The sequence below is a fragment of the Aedes albopictus genome, chromosome 2 (assembly GCF_035046485.1).
Source record: "Aedes albopictus strain Foshan chromosome 2, AalbF5, whole genome shotgun sequence".
In the NCBI taxonomy this organism is placed as follows: Eukaryota; Metazoa; Arthropoda; class Insecta; order Diptera; family Culicidae; genus Aedes; species Aedes albopictus.
In genome coordinates this window covers 28,197,504-28,224,033 of record NC_085137.1, presented here as the reverse complement: position 1 = coordinate 28,224,033, position 26,530 = coordinate 28,197,504, and the positions used below count along the sequence as shown (strand labels likewise).

At 40.7% G+C, this 26,530-nt stretch overlaps 1 protein-coding gene across 3 annotated transcripts in view; it reads right to left on the bottom strand.

The window, feature by feature from the left end:
* Positions 1-26,530, bottom strand: part of LOC109402508 (nitric oxide synthase) — a 354,219-nt gene that overhangs the window by 34,934 nt on the left and 292,755 nt on the right. For 2 of the 3 annotated variants that reach the window (XM_062849368.1, XM_062849369.1), the window contains exons 13-15: positions 21,549-21,653; positions 2,238-2,276; positions 1,629-2,033 (exon numbers count right to left, since the gene is read on the bottom strand). In XM_062849368.1, the coding sequence (XP_062705352.1) occupies positions 1,629-2,033; positions 2,238-2,276; positions 21,549-21,653 (549 nt within the window). The remainder of the gene's footprint in view (positions 1-1,628; positions 2,034-2,237; positions 2,277-21,548; positions 21,654-26,530) is intronic. The other variant, XM_062849370.1, reaches the window with a different exon arrangement.

Below are 26,530 nucleotides of genomic sequence, written 5' to 3'. Positions count from 1 at the left end.
TCTGGAGGAATCCGTGGAGCAATTCCTTAAGGAATCCCTGGAGGAAATATTGGAGGAATTCTGGAAGACATTCCTAAAATATTTTTCCTAGAAGAAATTTCAGAAGGAAACTCAGGAGGAACTCTTTGAGTATTTACTGGAGGAACTATTTGAGGAATTTCTGGAGAAATATAAGGCTTTCTGCTGAAATTTCTGGAGGAACGTCTGAAGGTGATCCTCGAGGAATTTCGGAAGCAACTCCCCGAGGAATTTGTGGAGGAATTCCTAGAGGAATTTCTTGAGGAGTTTTTTGAAGAATTTCTGAAGAAATTTATTAATGAATCCCTGGAGGAATTCCTGAAGAAATTCCTGGCAAAAATCCTGGAAAATTTCCTAGAGTAAGAGTTCTGGGGAGAAATTCCTTTGGGATTTTCTGGAGGAATCCGTGGAGGAATTTCTGAAAGAAATCTATGGAGGCATTTTGGAGGATTGTCTGATGGAACTCCTCGAGGAATTTTTGAGGAATTTCTGAAGAAATTCAGTATTGCATCCCTGGAGAAATTCCTAAAGAAATTTCTGGAAAAAATCCTGGAGAAATTTCTTGAGGAATCCGCGGAGGATTCCCTGGAGAAATTCCTCGCGGAATTGCTTGAGGAATTCCTGGATGAGTTTTTGGAAGAGTTCTAGAAGACATTCCTTCTCTGGATTCTCTGGAGGAATTCTCACAGAACTTCCTAGAAGATTTTCTGGGGGAATCCCTGGAGGAATTCCTGGAAGAATTTCTGGAGTTCTTCCTCGAGAAATTTCTGAAAGAATTTCTGGTGGAATTTTAGAATGATTTTCTGAAGAAATTCATGGATAATTGGGTGGGAATTCCTAAAGAAATTCCTTTAGAATTTCCTGGATAATTTTCTGGAGAAATAAAAAAAAGAAAAAAAATCTTGGAGGAATTCCTGGAAAAAATCCCTGAAGGCATCTTTGAGGAATTCCTAGAAGATTTTTTGGGGGGAATTCCTGGAGGAATTTATGCTCGTATCCGTGGAGGAATCTCTGTGTATTGCAATAAGGATTCCGATCAAAATTTTCTATCTAGGAATTCTGACTCAATCTATGGAGTCTTCTTTAATTCTAGCATCACTTTTGTCCAAGATTCAAATTCTTTCATAATGACATTTCATTATAACTGATGAATTTCTCGATTTTTTCCATTGTATGTGATACGTTTATATAATTTGAGTCGAGATAATGTTTCGAATTGCATTGAAATCATCACCATCCGAAGCCTCCTCCAGAATCCCAATATGAAGTACTTGACGATGAAAGCACCACAGCATGTTGAAACCTCTTCTAGGGAATTCATATTGCATGTAACACCATGGTTTTATCTTGCACCATCATTGTAGTGCCCCCCTAAGCTCGTTTAGTGTCTGGTAAACCTCGGAGTGTGGGTTCGATTCCCGCTCCAGTTGGGGATAACTTTTCGTCAAACGGAAAATTTTAGTGGAGTGTAATATGTGTTGTCCGTTGTCGAATGTTTGTAATGTTCAGTCTGTAGAGGCCGCAAGGTCAAAGACGGTGTAATTGTTTTTATTAAAACCATGTATAAGCAAGACCGCGATTGGGTTACTTATTCTAATGAATCGACTTACCTTAAACACTTCCGGTGCCCACTTGCGGAACGCCTGCTCCTGGCCACATATCTCGTCTCCGGTGGCCATCTTCATGAGCCGCTCGCCTCCCAACTCCCCCAGGATGTTATCGATGTACTTCCCGTAGGCGCAAAAGTTCGGATAAGCGGACGACCCCAGGGCAAACACCGCGAACCGTACGTTGGACAGCGGCCCAAAGGTATCCTCCGACAGGGTGTCCGTAGTGGATCCCCGTAGCGAATCCAGCCGGTCAATTTTCCGATTGTTGTGTCCGAGCTTGCCCATGTCGCTGCGGGAGTTGGCTTTGATGAACGATTTCGACGAGGCCGCAATGCTGAGCTCGCTGTGCCCCTGACTGTGGCCACCTTCGTGCAGTTTCATCGCGTACAGATCCTGGGCGAAAAGCTGTGAAGAACGGATGGTGGAACGGCAACCGGGGGACAATAGAAAAAGCAATAATGGTTCAATAGCTGATGGAATCGGAATCCCGATGATGGTTTATTTTCGTTTGAAGTGGCTTTCTCGGGAGGAGAATGCATTATCAATTAGAGGGGAGGAGAGGAAGGAGGAAAGTGGGTGGGAACAAAAGTGGAAATAATAAATACCGACCATTTTCTTGTGTAACTCAATCAAGTGTTCTTTAAATCCCTGTGGAACGAAGAAAAACGAGGAACAACGGAAGAAATATTAATATCAATTTGTGGCGAGTAGCATTGCGATGCGACTGGTTTAACTTGCCACGATGCGGTTAGTGTGTTGAGTTCGTGGAAGATGACATTTGTTAGATTTGTCCCAAGTGGATTGCCACCAACCAATGGAACTGGATCTGCATGTACAAAAAGCCTTTGACTAGTATGATGTTTTATAGTTATGACAAGTATGATTGGTTGTAAAAACTTGAGCTATTAGCAAGCAAATAGTATTATTTTTGGAGGAGGTGCTGGCATGATTTCTTTGGATAACGTTTTGCTTACATCATTGAAAAAAAAATCCTGGATAAATACTCAGAAAAAGTCCTGAAAGAAAAACTAAAGGTGTCTCTGGTAGATTTCATAGCCTCATAGCGGTTTGGTCAACAACAGTCGACGTGTTTTTATTTTAAAGATATAAGTCAAAGATTAAAATTAAAAGAGGAATAATGAAATAAAATGTCTACAGCACTGAGATGTCAAAAAAAAAAAGTTTTCCTGAAATCGCACAAATTCTGCATTACACATAGAGATATTTTCCACTTTCCTCCTAAACGTAATCCTACAGGTTCTTCAAGAGAAACCTTACCGCATCGTAAATTTATTCAACGCTGCTCTTGATGTTTACTAAGATGTTGTCGCACCCAGCAAACGATGTGATTTCTGTCGATCCAACCGTGCCGTGGCGCAACTTTCGCAGAAGCAAAACGGGGCAACAACAAACGCCATCATGTGCGTTGCGGTATCATCATGAAGGGAAATTCAGTACGAAATGTATACACACAGCCCCCGCCCAGCCCCGAGTGACGGCTAATAAATCATATTCACACATGTTGCTCCGGTGTAATTTATTTTATCGTGTCTTCACCAGAGTGGATGAAAAGAGTATTAAAGCGGAATATATCTTCAAGGATGTTTTATGTGACTAGTCGACGACGACGACGACGACGGTGGCAGTTGCCTAAGATTTCAGCTACAGTCGTCATCAACCTTGAGTCGAAAGTGAAACCAAAAATATTAATTCCAAACCCCAGCAATAGGATAGTCATTGCCGTACTTATGTCTGGACGAATCATCACGCTACGTGCCCGAAATGTAATCAACTGTCACACTTACTGGAAGCTGCTACATCTGACACGTATGGCACTGAACTAGCGCCGCCGCCACGAACGAATGTGGATAAAGACTCGCGACGACCAACTTTGTCTTTCTGGCGCGCCAACATCTTCATCTGTGCTCAGCTAGGAATGATCCTTTTTCTACCCATTCTTATATAGGGGAGGGTTGTCAACTGTCAGATAAAGCAGTTAGTTATACACGGTGTTAGGTTCGTGAGTGCAAACTTTACCTTCCTTCTGCTTTAGAAAAAGTAACACATTTGGCATTAAGGGGTCAAAAATGGCCAATAACCAGAGTTCAAAATTTTCATTTTCAATGAGTGAAATTAAACGCGAATTTTAAAAATTCTCAACTGAGGGATCAAAATAAAATTCATTTTGATGAATGAATTTTCTCACTTATTCAATCATTTTTCTGTCACTGACAATTTTTACTGAGAAATATAACTAGACCGTAACTCCCGATTATTCTTCCAATCACCTCAAAACTTGTGTATAGTAGTTAATTAGAATACTAATTAACTGCTCTGTTCATTAAGTCGGATTGTGCGTCTTTCAACAGAAATTGGACATTTTACGACATGCGAAAAAATATTCGTGACAGAGAATTGAATGAAAACAGAGAGGCATTCAGCTGACAATGAATGTGGCCAAACACGAATGAAAACATTAGAATGTCACACTTTAAACCTTCGATTTTTTTACACACTGCCAATAACTTTGACACGCTCCCAAAAATCCATTTTTGATCCAATTGCCATTCTCTTTGGCTTAAATGAAAGATATGAGTTCCAAGAATCAGACCGTTACTAATTCGTGGCCATTCCGGGACATGGGCCCCTGTAACCGGTTTCGGAAGGTGCCCACAGGGGACATACACAGATTTTAGTGTAGAGGCTCGTTTCGACGATTCAAATGACGGATTTTTTTTTTTCATCTAGAACCAGAAAGGCAGCGCGATAATTAGGGCATGATCGCATTGACCATATCCGGATATTCCGGAACCGGTTCCGGTGAGACCCGGAGAGGCTAGAGAGTGGAGAGGCTGTTTTGAGCTCACTTTTCTTCAGCATCAAGGAAATTTTGATCACATTACCAAACTAGTCATGTGACGGTTCTATCTTTATGGTTTTTCATACAAATAACAGTGATAATCCGGAAAACCACCATTGATAAAACCGGCCCAAACGCGGCCACTGGAATGTGTCATGAAGAAACATGTTTGGAGAACATTATGAGCATACCATTTCTTTACGAATTCCTCCAAGATTTTCACCAGGGACTCATCCAGGAATGCTTCTAGGGATTCTTCCAGGAACTCCTTCATGGACTCACCCAAGAACTCTTTCAGAGATTCTTCCAAAAAATTCATCCAGAGATTCTGCCATTAATTCCCTCGGAGATTCCTGCAGAAATTGCTCCAAGAAGTTCTCAAAAGATTCTTTCAAGTATTCCTCACGAAATTCCTCCATAGTTTTTTCAGGAGCACCTCTAGAGATTCCTCCTTCGTCAAGGAATTCCTTCAAAGATTCCTCATGAGATTTTCAAGGAATCCCCAAGAATTTCTCCAAAAGCTTCTAAAAAGATTCCCCAAGGAATTCCTCTAAAAAATCCAGCAGAAATTTCTCCATAAATTCCTCTAGAGGTTCGTCCAGAAATACCTCCAAGGATTCCTTCATGGATTCCTCCAGGGATTCCTTCAAGGATTCCACTAGGAATTCCTTCAAGTATAACTCCAAAAATTCCTACAAAAATTTCTCCAGGAATTCTTTCAAGGAGATTCCTCCATAAATTCCATCTAGGGTTCCTCCAGGAATTTCTTCCAGGATTCCTCCAGGAATTCCTTCAAGCATTCCTCTAGGAATTTCTTCAGGTAGATTCCTCCAGGAATTCCTTCAAGGATTCCCCCAGGAATTCCTTCAAGGATTCCTCCAGGAATTCCTTCAAGGATTCCTCCAGGAATTCCTCCAACGATTTCTCCAGGAATTTCTTCAAAGATTTCTGCAGGAATTCCTTCAAGGATTCCTCCATGAATTTCTTCAAGAATTTCTCCAGGAATTCATTCAAGGATTCCGTTAGAAGTTCCTTCAAGGATTCCTCATGGAATGCCTTCAACGATGCCTTCAGAAATTCCTTCAAGCATTCCTCCAGGAATTACTTCAAGGATCTTTCAGGGAATTTCTTCAATGCAGTGTTTGGACGAAAAAGTGATCAGTGAACCACTCGGCAGTTTTTCTTCCCTTCTGTTGGTTCTGTTTCAATTACCAAGCGGTGTATGTTCTCTCGTCGAGTCGCATGGTTCACGAAGGAACACAAAGAGGATACTCCGATATAAACAAGCTGCGGCGATGAGCGGGCATCGCTAAGTGTAACACCTACCGATGATCGCTCATCGTTGGCTTGGGGCAACTGTGAATAATCGTTATTTTCATCAGTATTTAATGCGTTTTCGCTTTAAAAACGTGAAATACTATTTAATTTAACTGTATTCATGACGTTGCAGGTTGTGTAGTCACAATAAAAAAAGAATTATGGCAATAAAATATTCTTACCGAATGCATCGCTTTCATTAGCGTCATCGAGCATCTTCTCTCTTGATTGCGCTCTCGTATCGAACCGGGCAAGAGAATGAACAGCATTTCGGGGAGCGTTCCCGATCATGTTGGTTCATGAAATGTTACATTCGCGAATGTATCACTTGCTGAGCATGGACCATTCAGTGGTTCGCGATAAAAATCCACACACTGCTTCAATGATTCCTCCAGGAATTCCATCAAGTATTCCTCCAAGAATTCATTCAAGGATTTTTCCAGGAATTCTTTCAAGGATCCCTCTAGGGATTCCTTCAAGGATTCCTTCAGAAAATTCCTCCAAGGATCCTTCAACGAATTCCTTCAAGGATTCCTCCAGGAATTCCTTCAAGGATTCCTCCAGAGATTCCTCGTCGGATTCTTTCAGGAATTCCTTCAGGGATTCCTCGAGAAATTCCTTTAAAGATTCCTCTAGAAACTCCTTCAAGGATTTCTCCAGGAATTCCTTCAGGGATTCTTTCAGCAACTCCTTCAAGGATTCCTCCAGGAATTCCTTCAAGGATTCCTCCAGGAATTCCTTCAAGGATTCCTCCTGGAATTCCTTCAAGGATTCCTCCAGGAATTCCTTCAATGGTTCCTGTAGGATTTCCTCCAAAGATTCCTCAGTGAACGCATTCATGGATTCCTTCAGGAATTCCTTTAAGCATTCCTCCAGGAATTCCTTTAAGAATTTCTCCAGGAATTTCTAAAAAAGATTTCTCCAGGAATTCCTTCAAGGATTTCTCCAGGAATTCTTCAGCAATTCCTCGAAGAATTCCTCCAGGAGTCTAAGGATTTCTACAGGTCTTCCTGCTGGAATTCCTGCTGGAATTCTTGAAGGACTTCCTGCTGGAATTCTTGGATGAATTCGTAAAGGAATACCTAATGAATTCTTTGAAGAAATTCCTGGAGGAATTCCTGGAGAAACTCCTGGAGGAACCCCGAAGGAATTCCTGGAGGAATCCTTGGAGGAATGTCTGAAAGAATTCCAGGGGAAATCCCTGAAGAAATTCCTGGACGAATCCCTGAACGAATTCCTGGAGGAATCCTTGGAAAAATGTCTGTAAAAAGTCCTGGAGTTCTTAAAGGAAACCCTGGAGGATTTCTCGGAGGAACATCTGGAGGAACTCCTGGAGGATTTCTTGGAGGAATTCCTGAAGGAATTCTTGAAGAAATGCTTGGAGGAATTTCTGAAAGAATCCCTGGAGGAATCCTAGGAGGTATCTCTGGTTGAATCTCTGGAGGATTTCTTGGAGGAATTCATGAAGGAATTCCTGAAGGAATCTCTGAAGGAATCCCTGGAGGATTTTTTGGTGGAATTTGTCAAGGAATTCCTCAGGAATTCCTTTGAGAAATTCCTGGAAAAACCCCTGGAGGAACCCCGAAGGAATTCTTGGAGAAATCCTTGGCAGAACGTCTGAAAGAATTTCTGGAGGAATCCCTGAAGGAATTCCTGGAGGAATCCCAGAAGGAGTTCCTGGAGGAATTCCTGAAGGAATTCCTGGAGGGATCTCTGGAGGACTGCCTGGAGGAATCCCTCGAGGAATTCGAGAAGGAATCTCTGGAGGAATCCCTGAAGGATTGTCTAGGAGGATTCCTGGAGGTATCTTTGGAGCAATTCCGATAGGAACACCTGCAAGAATTCATGGAGGTATCCCTGGAGGAATTCTTGGACGAATTCCTGAAGGAATCCTTAGATGAATTCCTGAGTATATCCCTGGAGGAATCCCTGGAAGAATGTCTGTCAAAATTCCTGGAAGTATTTTTGGAAGAATTTCTGGAAGAATCCCTGGAAGAATTCCTGTGGGTATCTCTGGAAGAATCCATGGAGACATTCCTGGACAAATTCCTGGGGAAATCCCTGGAGGAATCCTTGAAAGAATTCTAAGATGAATTCCTGAGTAGATCCCTTGAGGAATTCCTGGAGGAACTCCTTGAGGTATCCCTGGAGGAATTCCTGGACGAATTCCTGGGGAAATCCCTGGAGGAATCCTTGAAAGAATCCTTAGATAAATTCCTGAGTAGATCGCTGGAGGAATTCCTGGAGTAATCTCTGGAGGAATTTCTGGAGAAATTCCAGGAGGAAGTCCTGGAGAATTCCTGGAAGAATTCCGGCAGGAATCACAGGAGAAATCCTGTTATGAAGTCCTGAAATAATCCCTGGAGGAATTTCTAGAGAAATCTCTCAAGACAATTTTGAACGAATTCCTGGAGACATTATTGGAGGAATTTCTGCAGAAATCCCTGGAGAAAATCCTGCAGGAATCCCTGGAGGAAATTCTACAGGAATCTCTAGAGGATTTCTTGGAGGAATCTCTGGAGGATTTGTGGGACGTACTCTTGCGAAGTACCTGGAAGAATACTTGAAGGAATTCCTGAAAAATTTAGGTGGAATCCCTGGAGGAATTTTTGGAGAAATCTCTTCAGGAATCTCTTTAGGAATCCCTGGAGGAGTTCTTGGAGGAATTTGTGAAGGAATTTCTGAAGGCATCCTAGGAGAAACTCCTGCATGAATCTGTGGAGGAACCTGTGTAAAAGCGTCTTGAAGGAATCCCTGGAGGAATTCCTGAAGGAATTCCTGGAGGAATCCTTGGAGGAATTTCTGGAGGAATACCTTGAGGAATATCTGTGGGAATTCCTAGGGGTATCTTTGGAGGATTTCCTGGAGGAATCCCTGGAGAAATTCCCGGAGGTATCTCTGGAGGAATTCCTGGAGGTATCCGTGGAAGAATCCCTGGAAAAAATATTGGAGGAATATCTGGAAAAATTCCTGAACGAATCCCTGGGAGATTTCTTGGAGGAATCCCCTGTGGAATTCCTGGAGAAATTCTTGGAGGAATTCTTGAAGGAATCCCTGGAGAAATTTTTGAAGAAATTCTTGAAAGTTTCCTTGGAATTTTTCTGGGAGGTACTCTGGAGAAATTCCTGGAAGAATTCTTGGAGGAATTCCTGAAGGAATCCTTGGAATAATTCCTTGAGGATTTTTTGGAGGAATCTCTGCAGAAATCTCTGAAAAAAATCTTGGAGGAATTCGTGAAGGAATTCCTGAAGTAATCCTTTGAGAAATTGCTGGAGGAATCTCTGGAGGAACTTCTGGAATAATTCCTGGAGAAATCCCTGGAGCAATTCCTGGAGGAATACCCGGAGAAATCTCTGGAGGAATCCCTGGAGTAATTTCAGGAGAAATCCTTGGGGGAATTCTGGAGGAATCCCTGGAAGGATGTCTGTGAAAATTCCTGGGGGTATCTTTGGAGGAACTCCTGGAGGAATCCCTGGAGGAATTCCTGGAGGTATCCCTGGAAGAATTCCAGGAGGAATCCCTGAAGGAAATTTAGGAGGAATCTCTGGAGGAATTCCTGATGGAATCCCTGGAGAATTTCTTGGAGGAATGCTTGAGGGAATCCTTGGAGGAATTTTTGGACTCCCTGGAGGAATTTTTGGAGAAGTTCTCGAAAGAATCCCTGGATGATTTCTGGAAAGTACTCTGGAGAAATTCCTGGAGGAATCTCTGAAGGAATTCTTGGAGGAATTCGTGAAGATACTTGGAGAAATTCCTGAAGGAATCTCTGGAGGAACGTCTGGAAGAATTCGTGGAGGAATCCCTAGAGGAATTTCTGGAAGAATTTTTGGAGAAATCTCTGCAGGAATCTCTGAAGGAATTTCTGGAGGAATTCGTGTTGCGCGTATCAGCCTAATTAGTTTCGCCGGAAAACCATGTTCTGACATTATCTGACAAAGTTCACTTCGTTTCACTGAATCGTACGCTGCTTTAAAATTAATGAACAGATGGTGAGTGTGCAAGTTTTATCCCCGAAATTTATCTGGGATCATCCGTAGGATAAACATTTGATTCGTCGTTGATCGGTCTTCACGAAAACCAGCCTGGTATTCGCCGATGAAGGACTCCTCAAGAGGTCGCAGTCTATTGAACAGGACACGCGACAGTATCTTATACGCCGAATTTAAAAGGGTAATCCCTCTGTAATTGGCACACTCCAGTCTGTGCCCTTTCTTGTAGATTGGGCATATGAGGCCATCCAACCAGCTGGTGGGCAATTCTTCATCCTCCCAAATCTCTAAAATTATCTGGTGGATTGATTCATGTAGCTGTTCGGTATATACCTTCGATAAACGGGGATACCTTCGAGGTGGTGAATGAATTCGTCTACATGTCAACAATGTGAGTCGTGAAATTCGAAGGCGCATATCATCAGCGGACATCGGGCCTACTACGGACTCAAGAAGAAGCTGCGGTCTAAAAAGATTCACCATGTCCAAAACGCTAATAAGACCGGTGGTCCTCTGCGGACACGAGACATGGACTTTGCTCGAGGAGGACTCGGAGCTGTCGAGCGACGCATGCTTAGGACGATCTTCGGCGGTGTGCAGGAGAACGGTGTGTGGCGAAGAAGGACAAACCACGTGCTCGCTGCACTTTACGGTGAATATAGCAGCCAGAAGGTGGCAAGAGCCGGTAGGATACGGTGGACAAGACATGTTGCAATAATGCCGGATAACAACCCTGCAAAGCTGGTGTTTGCTACTGATCCGGTTGGCACAAGAAGGCGTGGAGCGCAGAAAGTATTGTGACGTACTATTGTTGATAATGTTTTGTGATATTGATCGAATAAATGTATGTATGTACTTGTCACATTTCCTTCATAAATTTGGGCCACTCTTGGGTAACCACAAAGTTCCATTATTGACATCCATCCCTTACACAGACTCCTGATCCATCTTCTCCCATAAATGGTCATGTTTATTTATGATTCAAGAATGGCGCTGCCATTACCATTCTATTCTCACTGCGGGTTGAAATTCATCCGAAACCTAGCTCACACACACACACACACGCTCTTGACTTCTGGGGCCAATCCTACCGAGAAATACCGCGTACCAAGGATGCTGAATGCTGAAAGCCAGCCACCAGCCAGCACCAGCCAGAATTCACACATAACGGATTAATTTTCTCGGACTCCGGTATCGGGACGGGGGACGTCCGTCGCCGGGCTATCCCCGAGCGGGTTTAGTCGGTTTGAAATGCGAGCGAATTGTGCACGATGGAGAGATAACTGATACCCGTCCCGTGGAAAATAAGTATCCATATTCAAGACCGGAGGCATGTGGATGGAATGGTAGCCGTGGCCAAGGCCACACCGTCCCCGGTAGAACGAGGATGATGATGCTGGGCGGGAGTAGTGTGGCGGCATTCCGTGACCGGACAGTTTAATGTCTCTTAATCAATTTAGTTTTAATTTGTGTGAATTTTCAAACGGATGCCATTCTGGTCGGACACCGCCACCGAGGCAGGTGGTCGACAAAGGACTTGGATCCAGTTAGTTCATTTGTACGCGTTAATCAAGTTGATTACGTGGCAATTTGTTGCGGATTGCAGTCCGGCGCCGCAGAGTGTTTCTGCGGGTGGTCTCTCCAGTAAATTAGTGTCGAGCTGTTCAGAGGAGGGTTCATTACTGCCGGTGCAAACACCGCTTAATTGTTGCGGGTGGGAGATGAATAGGGGTTTATGTAGTAATTCAGAGATTCAACGATAGAGCCATATTAGTGTATTGCTCTGTCTGCAAGAAATTCGGTATGGTCAAGGAGTTCAGTTTATGTAATGTTACATACTTCTTTAGACCGTTGGGATGTGGAGCGGACCTGGTGTGGTTAGAGCACTTGACCATCACGCCGAGGACCTGGGATCGAATCCAACTCCCAACAAACTCGCAAAATGTGAGTTTTTCCTTCGGAAGGGAAGTAAAGCGTGGGTCCCGAGATGAACTAGCCTAGGGCTAAAAATCTCGGTAATACAGACCGTTTGAGGATTTAGTTAATCATATCAATATTAATTTCTTTTCCCGATCACAAATTGACCGGATTTTGAGTAAATCGAACCCCAGCTGTTGAGCCCGGCCCTTCCAGAGCTATGTTGAAGAGTAAGCATGATAGTCCGTCACCATGTCGCAGTACCCGGCGAGATTGGAATGAGCTGGATAGTTCACCCGAAACTATTACACAGTTTTGCACGCCATCGTTGCTTTGAGCAGTCTGATCCAAAGTCTGGTCAGCTTTCCAGGAAAGCCGTTTTTGTTCATGACTTTTTATAGCTCTGTGCGAACGATGCCGGCTCGTAGTCGATGAGCAGGTGATGCGTTGGGAGCTGGTATTTACGGCATTTCTGTACGGCATAGATCTTGTCCGTTGTTGTCGACAGGCCGTCGATGAAACTGGCTTGATAACTTCCCATGAACTCATTCTTCACTTTGGGTGGCATTCAAAATGGTGATAGCTCTGAAGTTCTCACATTCCAAATGGTCACATTTCTTATAAATGGAGCAGATTACACCTTTCTTCCGCTTTCCCAGATCCTGACTATCAACCGATGCAGAACAGGTGGCCAACTTTTCTGGGTCCATCTTGAAGAGTTCAGGTTCATTTTCGTCCTCCACTGCAAAGGCATCGAAGTTTCCTCCGTTGCCTTGGTCTTCCGTGCCTACGTTCTCCACGCCATTCAGATGCTCATCGAAGTGCTCCTTCCACCTTTTGACCACGTCAATCCGTCCGTCAAGAGACGCCCGTCCTTATCCCTGCATGATTCGGCTCGTGGTACGAAGCAGTTGCGAAATGCTTTGAGAGTCTGATAAAACTTCCATTTTTTTTCATGGGAACGGCACAGCAGTTCCATTTTCGCGTTCTCCGCTATTTTCAGTAGGCGCTTTATTTTCGAAAAAGGTGGGCCTGCTGTTTCCGCTTCTGTTTGTAATGTTCAACGTTCTGGCGGGTTCCTTGTTGCAGCATTACCGCCCACACTCCGTTCTACTCCTCTAAAATCGTATTGCATTTTTGGTAGAACCATTCGTTCCGTCAACTCTTTTCGACGTACTAGATGGTTTTCTTGGCTTCGTCGTTGATGGCTGCTTTTATTATACTCCAGCAGCCCTCTAGAGGGTCCACATAGAACTCCAGCTAAAGATTTCGATTCTTAAAAGAAAAAAAAAGGAGAAATAGCTGTAAAGGAGTGATTTTCTAAGGATCTCCTATAGGTATCCTTAGAGGATATCCTGAAGTCTACTCAGTATGAAATTTTACAAACATCGCTGGGGAAATTCCTGCTGCAATCACTGAAAGAAGTCATGCAATAGTCTGTGGAATATTAGCTGGAGAATTTCTGGGAACACTGAAGATATTCCTGGAGACATTCTCGCTTTAATTCCCAATTCAATCCTTACATGAATTCTGAAATCATCATTTAAAGAGTTTCTGAAGGAATCTTAAGAGAATTTCTAAATGACTGCCTGGAATAATTTCTGATTGATCTTAAGAAGAAGTTGCTTCAGAAATTTAGAAGAAAATCGAAATTTTGTAAAATAATCCTTACAGGAATTTCTAAAGGAGTCTATTGGGCAGTTTTTGAAGGAGCCCAATAAAAACTCAATAAAGATTTTCTACAGAAATTCTTTAAGAAATTTCTTGAGAATTTTGTAATGGACCTTTTGAATGAATACCTGAATGATTTTCTTAAGGAATCCTGGGAAGAATTTCTGGAAGAATTTTTGAACGAATTCCTAAAGAAATCTTTAGAAGATTGTGTAAAACAATACTTGGACAAATTTCTGGAGGAATTGTGAATTTCTAATATTCTGATGAAATCGCTCGATGAATCTGAGAAAGAGTCCTAGGAGGATTTTTTGCAAGGAAACTTTGAAGAAGTATTTAGGGAATCTCAACAGGGTATTATGAAGGAAACCCTGGATGAATTTTCAAAGAAAATTCTGGAAGATTTCACTGGACGTTTGGACCATTTGGGAACTACTGGATATGGCCACCGGACATAATCTCCGAGGGAACTTGTTATATACTGTATTCTGGGGCTCTAATCCATATCCCAAGTAACAATCTTAATTCTATTTGGTTTTATTTGTTTTTATGATAGTTTTATCGTAACATTGCATATTCTAGTTGATCTTATCGGAGTCTCATCTGAGCACAACTATTCTTCGTCAATATGTGGTTTTAAAAACACCTCCAAGAATACTTGAGGTTCAGTTCATAAAACCATAAACACAACAAGAGCTGTTGAACTTATTTTCAGTTTTATAAGGTTCTTGTAGTTATCTTCAATCATCCGTTCTTGATCAAGAGCAACTGTTCTCGCATAAGAACAGTTTGGTACATGAAAAATACAAGAAAAAACTCAAGCATCAGATTTTGATTCTCATCGTTCCATTATTACTACTTACCTGTTGGAAGTGCTGACCGGAAGAATGAGGCACTGCACCGCATCAAGGCTGGTTATCGAAAAAGGTCTGCCTGGTTGGCAACGGTACCGGGCTGATAATTAAATTCATCGGACGAGATTCAGAAAATCCACCGCGGTGCGATAATTTATTGTTTGTTTACAATTTGGCGTACATGTTTTATGACGTTCTTGGCGGAGTTTGCATAAACCTATATCAAGAACGTTATAAACCTGAGTACTCTTGAGTTATACTTCTTACCCTTGCATAAGATAAAATAAATTTAAGACGTTCTGGATGGAGGCCAACCAGGCTGCATTGAGAACGTTATAAATCCTAGTATTCTTGAGCTATGCTTTTAGCTCTGGCATGAGTTGAAAGAAATTTAAGACGATCTTATGGTGATGTTGATTAAAACTATCGATGATGGACCGACCACCGGCCTAGATTTCAATGGAAGCCATGTTGAGAAAACTCATGAGCAATGTTCGCATGAGCAGGAATAATATTTTTAAATATTTTATTAGTGCGTTATAATGGAAGCGCGTTGCAATTTTTGGAAGTATCTTGCAACATATATACGATGAATTTTGCTTGGCATTTGGCATCCTTATTACACCACGGAAATATTTCCAATTTGTGTAATAAATTAATCCCGATTACAATAATGTGTCATTTTCATTGTGTTTTTAATTTCAATTTATTTCACCAAACTTTTCTGTCGACATAAAAGCTGCATCAGCAACAACACTGACAAATTTATTATCGTTTTATGGTGCACTTGAAGAATTCTACAAGGAGAGAGCAATTCGCCTTGAGGACAACTTGGGAAGTACAACAAGTTTTAAGAGAAATTTAAAAACAACTCTCCAAGAGCATCTTAGGATGGGCCTCTGTGGTCTTATGGCGGGTTTATGGTTGAGTTGATATCGTGTTGCAGAGCAATTTGGTTTATGCATGGTTTTAAAGAACAGGTGTTGAAGAAAACTTCAAAAGCATTATAAAATTAATTTTGTTACTTGGGATGCCATTTGTATTGGCCTCAAAGATGTACTTTAGTGGTATAGTATACTTAAATCAATATTTTTTAATCTTTATTTTCTTCTTGGCAAAACGCTCCAACTGGAGCAAAACCTGTTTCTTGACTCCACAATGAAAGAATTTTCTGGAAGTTTGTCCGAAAAAACTCTAGAAGGAACCCCAGGAAGAGTTTCCGGGGGAACTCTACCGGGGTATTCCTCCATAAATTTTTGCTGTGATTTCTCCTAAGATTACTTCAAAATATCCTAAAGTTATTTTGCCAGACAATTCTGCAGAAACTCCCGCCGAAATTCTTGTTGGAATGGCTTCTAGAATGTATCCATGAAATATTTCAGGGACTCCTCTAGAAGTTTCTGCAGAGATTTATCCGAAAATTGCTCCTGTGGTTCCTCCGGAGATTTTGCTACCGTTCCTCTAGGGATCTTCCATAAATTTCTGCTAGTAGGACTCCAGTAATATCTCCAAAAAAACTCTTCCAGAAATACCTCTCACGAGATTTTTGGTCTGTGGTTACTAGAGAAATCTTTGGAGAAATCCATAAAGGAATCACAGGAGATTTTTTTTAGGAACCTCAGGAAGAATCCCAAGAGGAATTCCTTGATAAATCCTTGGGAAAATCTCTAGAAGAGCCCGAGTAGATTTTTTTTTTGAGGAATCCCAGTATGTATTTCTGAGGAACTACTAGAGGATTTCGCCAGGAATTTCTCGTGAAAGATTCCTTCATGAATCCACAGATATGCCTCCAGGGCGGTGTTTCAACCAGGATTTTTTCCGCAAATGCAGGGATTTCTCTAATGATTTCGTCAGGTAATTTTCTCTAAATTCTTCTAAGAATGCCAGTCGGAATTCCTTCGTGACTCCTTAAGAAATTTCGCAATGAAACCCTCCAGGAATACCTGCTAGGATTCTTCCCAGAAATTCCTTTCGTGATTGCTTTAGAGATTTCTCTCAGTATTTCCCCTGGAATACTACTGGTATCAAGACTGGTATACCACCCGAAATTTTGGGAGGACTTAAAAGTGCTCTACAAAAATCAATGTTTGTCCAATTTGCGTGGAATTTTTAAAAAATACTATTAATAAAAAATTGAGAAAAAATATAGAAAAATATTTTTGGATTAAAATACGGAAGTTTATTTATCGACTTTTTCCACCCTGGGAATTTCTGAAGAAATCCGTGGAGGTTTTGCCGAAAAATTCCCCAGATATCAAAAGAATCCATGAAAGGTTTCCTAGGGGAACCCTTGAAGAATTATGTGGATGAATCTCAACTAAGCTTACTTATTTAGAGGAATTCGTGAATCATACTCTGGAGAGGATTTTTTGTAAATATTCCGGGGAAATTGAAAGGAATTCTTGGGCTCATCTAGGAGCAATATCAGAAGAAATATATGAAAGATTTGCTAACGGAATTTATGTTTCGGGAGGAATCTAGAAAGAAAATTCCAAAAGGAAATTCTAATGGATGAGTGATGATAAGGATTGTTGGAAGATTTTCTTAAGGAATCCCTAAAATTATTTCTTTTGGAAGCTTTGATGAAGTTTTTCTTAGAATTTTCAAAAAACTTTCAAAGGAACTCCTGAAAGAATTCTCTGGGGAATTTCTGCATGAATTCACGAAGGAATTTCTGTAGAAATTCTTGAACTCTCATAGTAATTTTTGAGGGAATTCCTGGTAGAATTTTTATAAGAAACTATGGGTGATTTTGAATTTTAAAATTTCTAAAGAAAAGTCCTGGAAAGTTTTTTTTTAATCGTTGCAGTAATTTTCGATGGAATCCGTGGAAGATTTTCCAAAAGAATTCCTAAAGGAATTTCTAAAGGAATTCCTCAAGTATTTTCTAACGTAATCCATGGAAGAATTACTGAAGAAATCTATAGAAAGTTTCCTAAAATAATTTTTTGATCAAGTTTTTGATCATTTCTTTAAATCCCTAGAGGAATTTCGGAAAAAAATCTGAGGGAATTCATTAATAAATTTATGGAGCAATTTCTGAAGAAATAAACAGAAGATTTTTTTTGAATAATAAGAGAGTTTTGTGTAGGAATCCAAGGTGGAATTTATAAAGGAAAACCTGGAGAAAATTTCCTAATGGAATTTTGTAAGTCTTTTCGTTTTTTTTTTTTGAAATTCTTAAGGTTTTCTTGGAGAAGTTTCTGAGACTGTGAAAGGGATTTTTGAAGAAATTTTTAGATTTTTTGACGAATTTCCGAAAAAATATCTTGACAAATTTCTGATTCACTGCAGTTGACGAGTGTCTGAAAAAATCCCTGGAATGTTTCCTTTCTATGCAGGAATTCCTGAAGGCTTCTATGGAGGAGGTTCCAATATCGCAGATATTTTTGCACGTATGGAGGAAAAAAATAAAGAAACTTCTTCATCCAGGAGAAGAAAAAAAAACTCCTAGTTTCACGCCTGAGGTTTTTTCTTTTGCAAATTCTTAAAATGGAGCAAATTTACATACAGGCAAATTGCTATTTTTTTAAGCGAAACCAAATTTTAAATAAATATTTTCAATAAATAAGGCCGTTACAAATATTTATTTCACTTTTTGTCCCACCACTCTTCGGCTGGTCGAGGGGGGGGATAAAAATAAAAAAGCATTCAATTTGAAAAATATTAAAAACTCATCGGATTTGTTAAAGAATTTTTTACAAGACCCGATATTTTGATAAATATTTTTTTATCTGCCCCCTCAAAATGCAAAATCCAGCAAAATTTTTTTGAAGTTGGGGGGGGGGGGGGGGTGAGACAAAAAGTCAAAATTAAATTTGTATCAGCCTAAATTACAAAAGTGATTTCCCTACAATTACGTAGGTATATTTTCTATGGATTAATGTAGGTTATTTGATTACATTTGAGTATGATCCTTGTCTACATGTATATGAGCGCAATAATTTGAAAAACTAACAAAGGTTATGTTTTCATGCATCATAACAAATAACAGATAATCAAGGAGATTGAGAAGAAATATGAATGATTGATTCAGGAAGGATCTATACAGTTTAAAAAAAAAAAAAAAAATATGCTCATAGGGTAATTGATCCGATCATGGAGGAGTTAAGCACTGGGTTCATGTTTAAACCACAATTATATCGCCCCAAGCTAACTTTTTACATGGATTGAATTGAAAATAATAAAATCCATCCTTAATCTACGGGAAAATAACGAAATATTGCCACTTTGATGTTGTTATGAGCATTTTATTCGTTTTTATCTGAAAGAACATTGTGTTCCTAATGTTGCGGTATGTGTTCCTAATGTTGCGGTATTTTGTTCCTATTGTTGCGGTATCCCATTGAAATCATATGGGATACCGCAACATTAGGAACACTACCGCAACAATAGGAACACAGCAGCAAACACATTTAGGAAAATATTTTTTTAAAATAGGTTTTTGGGCAAATCTTAAGCAAACAAATGGTGCAATCTCATAATTTAAGCACCATACATCTATTAAAAATACCTTTTGGTAACATTTCAGTCGAAAAAGTGCTCAATTGCCATTACCGCAACAATAGGTACTACCACAACGATGGGAACAATTACCCTACTATGTTTTGAAAAAAAAAAGTTTATTCTGTAGGGCTGAAACCTCTTGAGGCACCCCTGAAAATCCTCAAAATCACTGGCCCTGGAACGCTATTGATAGCACAGGAACACCCCTGGAACGCCTCCGAAGCCTCTTGGAACACCGTTCAAAGTGGTATTCCTGGAACACCACTAAGACCACTAGAACGCTATTGAAATCACCTGGAACTATTCTGAAACTTCTCGAAAACCCCAGGAACATCTCGAAAACCCCTGTAGTGCCCCTGAAACACCTCGCAGCCTTCCTGAAACTCTTCTAAAACCCCGTGGAGCTTCTCTGAAGCTCCAGTAATGCCGCAGGAATCGCCTGGAACGTCCCTGAATTCTTCTAGAATGCCTGAAACCGCCAAGAACATCCTTGAAATCCATAGAACGCCCACGGAAACCTTTGAAACTCCCTGACAAACCCCCTGTTAACCCCTGGGACACCTTTGCAACGTTCCTACAACTTCCCATAACCCCCTGAAACTACATTGAACTCCCCTCTAAACCCAAATCCCAGGAACGCTTCTGAAATCCCCTGAAACATCCCTTAAACGCCTCGAAAATCCCTGGAACGCCCTAAGGCCCCATGAAAGCTCTTGGTACACTCCAGAAACCCTTTAAAATTTACCTGTAACGCCTCTGAACCGCCCTGGAACAGCTTTGAAACCCTTATAAACCCTTTGAAATGCCTCTACATTCTGAAGGAACGCTCCCGAAACCCCCTGGCACACCCCTGACACTCAATGTAAATCCCTGCTACACCCATGAAATCTCTGTAAAAACCCGTAACGCCCCGAAAACCCCTTGCAAACGCCTGCAAAAGCGCTTGAAACCCCTTGAAACACTCTTGAAACACCCCTGAAACCTTCTGTAACCCCCTGAAACCCCTTGAAACTTTCTAAAAACTGTTGAAACCATTGGGGCACTTCTGAAATCCTATGGAACATCACTCAAGACCTTCAAGACCTCTTAAAAACTCCTGATACGCTCATAAACCCCATGAAACATTCCCTGAACCCACCTGAAACCACTCTTTGAACGCCCCACAGAGGTCCAATTCTGAGAAAAGCTGGCAGAAACTCAATTTTTGAACATGTCTTATATGGGATACAGTACATTAAACATTCATCTATACTACCAGGAGCACTAACTGGCATTTAAAAAAATTGTAAATGTTGATTTTGTATCTTGTTACAGCACTGAATAGCTGCTGATGGAAAAAGTGCTGAATTTTTGATAAAAACACAAACAAGTTCAACCACTACAAAAGTCTATTGATATAAGTAATACAATTGCTTTCAAAAGTTTATTTGTAACTTCTTGTGTATATCAGACATCTGCAATGGAACAAGATATCAAAATAACACTTTTGACTTCAAAATTGACATTACATGTCATTAGTACAAGAAATTCTTACAGTTCAACTGTCTTACAAACTGCTCCCCGCTACTCCCCGCGGGGAGATTCCGTTCAAATGCTTGTTTATGTATACAGAATCGGTTAGAAAAAAATGCAACTGCCAAGAGCTGCCAAAACAATAGCGCCATGATGATATGTACATAGTAAAATTGTATGAAAAACATCAGCTTTGTTCGGATTTTGGTCGAAGTAACGGATAAAAAATGAAAATGCTTTTAAAATGAAATCGAGCGCTAAATCATATTCCAATACACTCATATAGGCTAAAACTAGCAGGCTACTATGATTTGGCAATTGTTGCCAGGTATTTTCAAATCTGGACCACTGTGCGCCCCTGAAACGCTTCTTAAATCGAAAAAAAAAAAATCTGGCAGTCATCCTAACAGTTTAGGGAATGCCAGTGTTCAACAATGTGTGAAGAACTAGCATCGCATAATGTACATCAACATCCGATAATTGCTGGCAAAGATAAGATGAGCATTTTATTTGAATTGCTTTTACTTCTGAAAGAAAAACACAATCTTGCCAAAGCTTGTACCAAATATAGACAACTAGTTCATTAACAAAAGATCAGAGTTTGAATAGTTTTGCTACACTTTGTAAAAAGTTACAGCTAGTTGAACGTCTACTAAAAATGGCAGCTCTGGCTATCACGGAAATTTTGTCTATCCCCCGTATTTTGTATGGAATTTGCATTCCCTTATGCATGCAAAATACTACAACTTTGTCAGAAGATTGATTATTTTTTGAGAAATGATGCATTATCTCAACAGCCAAGCAAAACCCAACCCCTTCACCGCACGCTTGACACCATATATGAATCATGAGTAGCTCCCAACCGATCTATGAGTTAAAGCTAGTCAACCTCCACCGTCGGAAAATTATGCATGTGTGGTTAGTGCTGCATCGTCAGCCAGTTACTGTTGTAGTAGCAGCAGCAGCATCCCAAAGGAAAGCAAAACCGGTGGGATAGACTAGCAGAAAACTAGTCACAAATTGGAAAGTCACTTCCTGCCTGGTACTCTTTCAGAAGCTGGCTGGCTGCCTGGTTGAATAGCACGCGAGCTCGCCAAGCTAGGGTTAGTCGTTTTAGTTCTAGATAAAAGTTGTTCCTTCTATCTGCAGCGCATGCTGTCGCGAAGATGCTCACGATGAACGCAGTTTTGTAACAAAAAATAAAATCGCACAATTTCGAAAAGGGTTAGGAAGCAGGAAGATGGGAGCGAGTTAGTTGTAAGCGCGTGGTTTTTCAAGGTCCCGAAAAACTTACCTCGCCGTTTTCCGGGGGGTCTCCGTTGCCGAAAGTGGATGCCACCACCAGCAGGAGGGCTTCGTGCTCTATCGACGAGATGTCGTAGTCCGACATGCAGTAGATCTGGAAGAAGAAAAGGGAGACGAGGTGTTGCATTAATGCAATTCAGTTGACATAAGGTGAAATCAATAAGCTCAAGTTTCGGAGAAAAGATTGCAGCTAATAAAACAGCAGAGTGCGACTTGAAGGGAACTGCTTGTTTGAAAACTTTGGATTGAAATAATATTATTGAAAAGATGCTTCCTACTGTATGAAACCACTTTCCTTTGGAAGCTGCTTTTTGAAATAATTCTGCAACCTTCGTCAGAGAAGACAAACTTCTCGACAACTGGAGACATATTTCATTCAACGAAGAGGGGAAATAGTTTCCAAAAGGAGCCAAAAAGAAACCCGGAAGAATTCACATGGGTATCTCCTCTGTTCCACAAAGTTGACTATGCTCTCAGTGACTACCATCGAGGTAGCAGTGTCAAAGGAACCCTCGTATATCTACTCAACTAACAATTGCCAGCCGCAAACAAGCATGCATGCTGAATTGTTGCTTTGTAATAGTAATTATAGCTGAACTAAAATTATGCTGTACACATTACTGTACAAATGCTATTTCAATTGAAAAGGTAGCCAATGTTCAACTTTTCGTATTGTTATTAACAATGATAATTTAAAACACTTTTCAAGCGTTCGATAAGATTTTTATTCGTTAATTCCTTTACAACATAGTTTAACAAGGCTTTTTATGCTACTTGTTAAGTTCATGTAAAAATTAGCACATGTATCTGTATAGTGTGTTTTTCACAAGTCAAATAAGCGCTTTTGTTTCATCATACTTCGACTCAGAGTACATGATGAAAAACACGTGTTTTTTACTGAGCAACAGCTGAATTAATTTGTTGATCAGTCGTTAACCATAATGTCAGTGATAATTCACCACTGCTGAATAGGAGTCAAAGTCTGATAATTATTAAACCACGGGAAGTTTATGTTTTAATTTTGAGCGCTGCAATTAATTATCTGTAGGATGGCGCAGATAGGAAGGCATGCGGCAGGCAATCGACGGGTCTCGAGTTGGAATCTGGATTTAGGAAAATTTATGAGTAGTTATTATTTCACAATATTTGTTCACAGCATTAAATTCCAATCATAAACTCTCGTGTAAATTGAAAAAAATCGCATTTTATTTATTTTTAATCATTTTTGCTAAAGCTGAATAATAGCTTTACTATATATGTAGTTGTAAAACGATTTAACAACAAACAGTTCAGTTGGTACACAACACTATGCTCTATAGTTTCTCCAAATTTGTGTCTAGTCTAGTCTAGTCTAGTCTACACATACACAGCCATTCATTGAAAGAATCCTGGAAAATGATACAATCGACTAATTCTACCATTTTTCTTGTCATTATTAATGTTTGCAGTACATCGGGAATGCATTACAAACATTAAAGCGGCCAGGCCTACTGTGCAGCGTTGTGGTTTAACAATTAGGCTTTTGAGTGGGGACATCTCGTACCAACCGCTCAGCTTTTTAGAATGCAAAATACGTGAAAATCGATGGGGGTGACGATGCTAAGAAGGTTAATGTCACCCCTTGGTCCTTCGCTTCCTGGGATGGAACACAGGTATTTGGTCCGTGTCCTGGCCCTAATGCCTAGGCTTAAGCGCCTTTACTCGCTCTCTGAAATGAAATAAACTACGAGGGAAACGTTGCGTAACCAAAAATTAGTTTTTGAAGTTTATAAACGCCTCCTAAAGGGGCCGTAGTTGGGTCGTAGTTTGAAACGTTCTCAACAATACATCTGGAAACTGCTGCTCCTCAGTGTTAACCTTCCGTAACTCGTGCGGTTGGCCAACTCCGTCAGCACCACGGTAATGCTGAGTACAAAAATCGAGATTTTTTCAACGTGTTGTACAAAATACAACAGCGCGATCGCTCGAGGGTTAACGGGAACGACATTACAGCGCAGCTAGGGTTGCTCTTCGTCTCACCACCATCACGCACGCAGTTGTTGTTGTTTACATGGGGTCTTGGAAGAAATTCCTTTGTTTCTCCGAGTGTGAGGGACTCATCAACACTAAATTGTCACACATTTTCTTTAATTTTCCGCTGATATTCTACATTTGTCATTCGTGATTTGTTCCACTACTATAAATACTAAAGAGTTTTTAGTAGCTTGACGATTTAAACCCCGACTGCCAGTGCCCGAGCAACTACTGGATTAATAGTGTGACGGTCGACGATTACAGCGGAAATATTTGTATCCTAACTGGAGTCACTTGGCAACGGTGGCCACTCGTCGGTGTGTTCAATTGAATCACTTTAATGAATTGAAACTTCTCCAAAATGTCCCGCTCAACGGCTAACCAAGTGAATTAATCCGTCTTCTCCGGAGGTTAATTACAGCCCCATCTTCAACTCGAGTCAGCACCGCACCGTTTTATCACAAATTCACACATGAAATTAAATATTCCCGTCCGCATGGCGTAGTGCCTCAAGCCATTTGGCTTCACCATCTTCCGAATTGTAACACACGCGTGCTTCTTCCGGATGGCGTAGCACCATCCAAATTATCACCAAACCACACTGAACGGGAGAGCGTAAAAAACCGTGACAAGAAAAACAAAATCACGTCCGATCGCGGCGAGACCTACTTCGATTCCTCTATAGTTTCTCCAAATTTGTGTGAACAAAAACTGAACAAAGATTGTGTCTGAAAATTATCCAAATGTTAGTCAGCATCATGCTGAATCAATTTGTCGTAAAATGAGTGCTTGTAAAATGAGTGATTGTTAGTTGGGTATACTCGCATACCTTTTTGATTATTTTTCCTGGAGATAATTAGGTACTTTACCAGATAATGTGAGAGATGTACATCCCTTCACTTATGTTGATTTGGCTACGTCTATGACTCGTAAATATATCTTAGATATGTTGATGACACTAACCACGCCATTCTCGAGCACAGTTCAAATCTACCAAACGCATCACGATTATCAACATTTGGAAGGAAGTGCTCCACACCTCCAAAAAGTTTTGATAACATCTCGAGCCAACACGTGCGCTGAGTGCAATGTGTTTACACTGTCAACGATGATGGTGCCATCTGCTCACTTATCCACTTCATCGTCCATCGCCTGCGGAGTATTTTCCCCGACCCCCCGGAAAAGTCGAACAAGGAAAACCGAAATCCAAAACAATGAAGCTCTCACACAAGAGACAAATTTTGGCGTGTCCGGAATGGTTTCCTTCGTCTCAGGCTTCAAGTGTCGTAGCGTTTCGGTCCTGGGGGAATTCCTACCTGTGTAGAACGACTTTCCTTCTTTCATCTTGGTTCGTTCGTACAGGAGATAATCTTTTTTACTCTCACCTACCCTCGCCTGCAGCCCCTAATGATAGGCAATATCTCTTCCCGGGCAATTGTGGGGTGCCGAAATAACAAGCGAATAATTGAGATGGAAATCTGTGCAGACGTATGAATTGGCGAGGCGCGACGAGTAAGGATAAAAGGTTTTTTGTTCTACCGCACGATTACGGTTCTTCATTCGAAGAATGACTGTTCGAAAGAAGACCTTGAGGGACAATTTCGGTTGCTTCACGAAATGAATTGACAAGTGAAATTTGTATGGGCGTATGCGTATAGTCTAAATTTACAAATTCATTTTTTCAATTTGCTTCTTTCTAACTTCGTTAAAGAAGACTGAGCTGAAAACGGGATCTATCCCAGTGAACATGTAACGCCAGAATGCAGTAGTAGAAGTAGAAGAAGTTAGTATAACCACTAAGGTGAATAGTCTAAGGGTATTGGGCGAACTTTTAAAACCAGGGGTTGAAAGCGAAGAACGGAGGACGTATGGAATGTTTTCATTTGCATAGCTAAATGGATTTCACTTGTGGACTGCTTGCTCGGGAATGAATATATTCATGAACTTAACTTGCTCAAGCAGCCGTGGAAGTGAATTATGCTCGTAGAAAAAATCAACAAAATGTGAATAAGCTTTACATCCCTTGTACAACTTAAAGCAGTGAAGTCATAAAAGAGGACAATGCCTATGATACAAAAAAAAGAAAACTTTCGGTTAATAGAGTTAACAACGTGTCTGCCTTTTTTGTTTTCCCTGTTAAAAATAATACAAGTGATTCAAGCCTCATAAGCTTGTAGCATTCCATATAACAATTGATTCTAAGACTACCAAGTTGTATTAACCCTTCCGTTACCAACCCCCCTAACTAGGGTGCGAAACAAAAACACTCTTCGCTTTAACTTTTTTTTTGTTTTTCAACATTTTGCAACCAATCTTTGACACAAGAAGCGCATATCCTTCTTATTCAGGGATTTGCCAGAGGTTGTTGGAATAGCCTCCTGGTTCCGGAATTATTCCGAAATCAAAATGGGTCATTGGAATTAACTATATTGGGAAAAATGGATTTTCGATATGAGAACAGTTTAGTTTTCAGACCTAAGTGAACTAGAATGATAGAAAAATATGTCTGAAAGATCATCCCGGTTACTAGTATCTTGGAACCGGTTTTACGGATGTTTCGGGGAACCGGTTCCAGGATCAACTTTTAAATATGATTCAATACCATCATGCAACACCTCAAACTTCGTGTTTTTTTCAAGATACAGCATTGTGTTTTGAGCTGTTTTTGTGATATCCAAAAAAATTGTCTATTTTGGAACCGATATGCGGATTTCACGGGAACTGGTTCCTGTGGTTCCGGGGTCCGTTTTTCGAAGATGAATAAACACCACCATGCGACTTAGAATAAGTTTGGCCATTTTGGAATCAGTTTACCGATATTCCGGAATCCAGTTTCGAAAATGGTTCAATACTGTCGTACAGCATACCAAACATCGCGATTTTTGAAAGACACCATACTGTGCTAGTTTTACATAATTTGAAATACTTCTGGCCATTTTGGACCCGATATACAGATTT